This window comes from Arachis duranensis, chromosome 9 (assembly GCF_000817695.3).
Source record: "Arachis duranensis cultivar V14167 chromosome 9, aradu.V14167.gnm2.J7QH, whole genome shotgun sequence".
NCBI classification, from domain to species: Eukaryota; Viridiplantae; Streptophyta; class Magnoliopsida; order Fabales; family Fabaceae; genus Arachis; species Arachis duranensis.
Genome location: NC_029780.3, coordinates 5939956 through 5943761, shown reverse-complemented (window position 1 = coordinate 5943761; position 3806 = coordinate 5939956). Strand labels below are relative to the sequence as shown.

General features: G+C 28.9%; 1 protein-coding gene across 1 annotated transcript in view; it reads left to right on the top strand.

Moving 5' to 3' along the window:
• The window catches only part of LOC107464290 (disease resistance protein RPV1-like), a 10038-nt gene that overhangs the window by 2703 nt on the left and 3529 nt on the right, over window positions 1-3806 (top strand). Inside the window, exons 3-5 of the mRNA XM_021131769.2 lie at window positions 2229-2887; window positions 3016-3203; window positions 3300-3611. Of these exons, the coding sequence (XP_020987428.2) occupies window positions 2229-2887; window positions 3016-3203; window positions 3300-3611 (1159 nt within the window). The remainder of the gene's footprint in view (window positions 1-2228; window positions 2888-3015; window positions 3204-3299; window positions 3612-3806) is intronic.

Here is a 3806-nt window from a genome sequence, read left to right as displayed (position 1 = left end):
TATTTTTTATTTGAGTTATATTATTTTATTTTCTGTAAAACAGAAAAGTAGAAAAAATAGTGAATGGGAGAAAAGAGAGAGAAAGATAAAGATGAAAAATGAGAGTGAAAGTGAGAGTTTGTTAATTTTTGAAAAAATATTTTAATTGTAAAAAATATCGAATAACATATTTTGATTTGTTAAATTACTAATATAAATTATAAATTATATATAAATTAAAAATGGTAGAGAGAAATAGAAAAATGGAAAGAAGTAGATGAGAGAATTTAGGAAAGGAGTTTATTAATTTTGAAAAAAATATTTTTCTTTCAATTTTAATAAGAGAGTGTCATATGACATATTTGATTATTAAATTAGATAGTAACATATGATACATAATATAGGTATATTTCAATTTTAATTTTAATTAATATTTTAATTTTAATTTTAATACAATTAAAGAATGTCATGTTGTATATTTTGATTGTCAAATTAGTAATTAGTAATTAGTAATTGATATTGATAATGATATATAAAATAGATAGAGTGGTCGAAGGAATGAGAAAAATAGAGAAAGGAAGAGGGAGGAGGAGATAACTCTTTAATTTTTGAGGGAAAGATTTGATTTTGATTGCAACAAAAGAGTGACATGTGATATATTTTGTTTGTAAAATTAGTAAGGATGAGGAAAGAATTCTTTAATTTTAGAGGAAAAGATTTAATATCAATTACAATAAGAGAGTGACATATGGCACATTTTGGTTGTAAAATTAATAAGGAGGAGAGAAAAATTCCTTAATTTTGAAGGAAAAAATTTGATTCCAATTGCAATAGAAAGTAACATGTGGCATATTTTGGTTGTAAAATTAAATATATATAATATAATAGATATATACTACTTGATATGCACAACTTCTGTTTTTATCTCTAAGGTAGCGTTTTGGTGAAAAGATAGAGACGAAAAGATTGAGACTGAGAGACAAAGACTAAGAGACAGAGATTGAAATAAATCTCCGTATTCTGTTTGGTACAAAGTGAAAGAAAAAAATTGAAACAAGAATAAAACTCTAATTTAATTTGCACAAAAGGTAAAATTGAAATTAATTAATTGGAATGAGGATATATTAGGTATGTATAAAATGTTATTAAAGTTTCAATATCTATCTCTAAAAATTTTAGTTCCCTGTGTCCTTACTTTTTGGGAGAGCCACTCAGATAAAGACTTCTAAAACGTCTTTTTTTAAATATGTTTTTCAGTAATTAAAATTTAATACATATAATCAATTAAATCATGTTATTTTTGTCAAAATTAGGCTAGACAAATTGATTTAACCAAAAAAATGGTGAATCAAATCTTGAATTGGTCTAAATTAATATTATTTTTTTATAAAAAATGATTACAATACCCTTATTATAGAGAATGATTAAAATACTCTTATATATATTAATTTTAAAAATTCTAAATCCTAACCCTACCATAGAAAAATAAAGGACTAAAATTTAAGATTCTCAAAATTAATATATATAATAGAAGTATTTTAGTTATTTTCTATAATAGGGTATTGTAGTTATTTTCTATAAAAAAATAATATTAATATAGACAGTTTAAGATTTGATTCACCATTTTTTTGGTCAAATCAATTTGTCTAACCTAATTTTGACAAAAATAACACGATTTAATCGATTATATGTGCTAAATTTTAATTATTGAAAAACACTTTAAAAAAAGACGTTTTAAACGTCTTTATATGAGTGGCTCCCACTTTTTGGAGGTACTGAAATACTGAAATTTTGGAGACAGAAAAAGAAATTTTAGTATCAGTCTCTGAACCAACAAACATAACACTGAATTTTTTAAATTAATATAAAATATTTTTAAGATTAATTTTTATAATAAATTTTATTTAAGAAATTCAAAAATAAATAAGAATTGTTAGATTAAAAATGAAATAGTTACCAACAAGAATTGGTAGATTAGAATATAGATCTTCAAAAATCATAAAAAAAAATCATAGAATATAGATTAATTGGTTTTGTTGCCATTTGTTCAATCTCTTCTTCTTTGGTGTGTATACATTTTAACTTTTTTGGATAAAATTACACATGCCAGGACTGAATCTGACCTCATTGAAGGCATAGTCCAAATGATTATCCGAAAATTGGATCAGAAATACACAAGTGAACTTAGGAGCCCTTTTATACATGACCAAAATTATGCATCCATTGAATCTGTTTTGATCAACTCACAGGATATCTGTATTGATCAACTCACAGGAAGTTCGAACCATTGGAATTTGGGGCATGGGCGGCATAGGAAAAACAACTATTGCGGCTGCCATTTTTCAAGAGTTCTCTCCCAAGTATGAAGGTAGTTGTTTCTTGGCCAATGTAAGAGAAGAATCTTCAAGGCATGGCCTCAACTACATTTTCAATAGACTTCTTTCTGAGTTGCTGCAGGAACATGTTCATATTACCACTCCAAAGATTGTGTCTTCTGCTATAATCCGCAGATTGAGGCGTAAGAAAGTTTTCATTGTGCTAGATGATGTGAATACTTCTGAGCTTTTAGAAAATTTGCTTGGAGTGGGACAAGATTATCTTGGACTTGGTAGCAAAGTTATTGTTACCACTAGAGATAAGCATGTTTTTCTGAGTAGATCAGTTGATCACATCCATGAAGTCATGGAAATGAATGAGGAGAACTCTCTCAAACTGTTTAGCTTGAATGCCTTCAACAGAAACCATCCTCCTGAGAACGGGTACTGGGATCTATCAAAAAGGGCACTTGCTTATGCCAGAGGAAATCCTTTAGCATTGAAAGTTTTGGGATCATTTCTTCATTCCAAAACTGAAAAGGAATGGGACAATGCATTAACAAGAGGATTCCTAATGCAGATATTCAGAAGGTGTTGAGGTTGAGCTTCAATGAATTAGATGATACAGAGAAGGATATATTTCTAGATATTGCATGCTTTTTTAAAGGAGAAGAGAAAGAAAAAGTGATAAGAATATTGAATGAGTGTGGCTTCTTTGCAGATATTGGAATAAGAAACCTTTTAGACAAGGCTCTTATATCAATAGCTACCAATAAAAGCATACAAATGCATGACTTGATACAGGAAATGGGTCACAAAATTGTATGTGAAGAATCTTTCAAGAACCCTGGAAAGCGGAGTAGAGTGTGGCACCCAGATGAAGTTTGCGATATATTAGAGAATGATAAAGTAAGAGAATGAAACTCCGACGTTTTCTAAGTTAAAACAGTACATATTTTTGTATAAAAAATTTAGCTTGCTTACATTATTGTGTATATTTTTCAGGGATCCGCTACGATTGAAACCATATACTTGGATATGACTCAGCGGACAGAAATATGTATTAGCTCCGGTGCATTTAGAAAGATGCCAAAGCTAAGGTTACTTGCTTTTGCTAGCAGCAGCATTGATTATGGGAGAAAAAGAGTTGATTATACATTGAGTCTTCCAACAAACTTGGAGTTGCCTAATAACTTGAGATACATTCAATGGGATAGATGCCCATTAAAATCTCTATCAACTACTTCTTGGCCTAACAAGCTTGTTGAACTCTCCATGCCATACAGTAACGTTGAAAAGCTTTGGGATGGCCCACAGGTTAGTCATATTCTTGATATAAATGGTCTCTTTTTTTGGTAAATTCTAAGGGCCTACGCTGCTTAAGGACTAAAGAGGATAGCGTGTGTTTGTATTGGTTTTATTTTGTAGAAAATAAATTTAACTGACAATAACCGATCAAATTATTAGTTTATTAGTTTATTGGTTTAGTTTAATTGAATCGATTGATTTGGA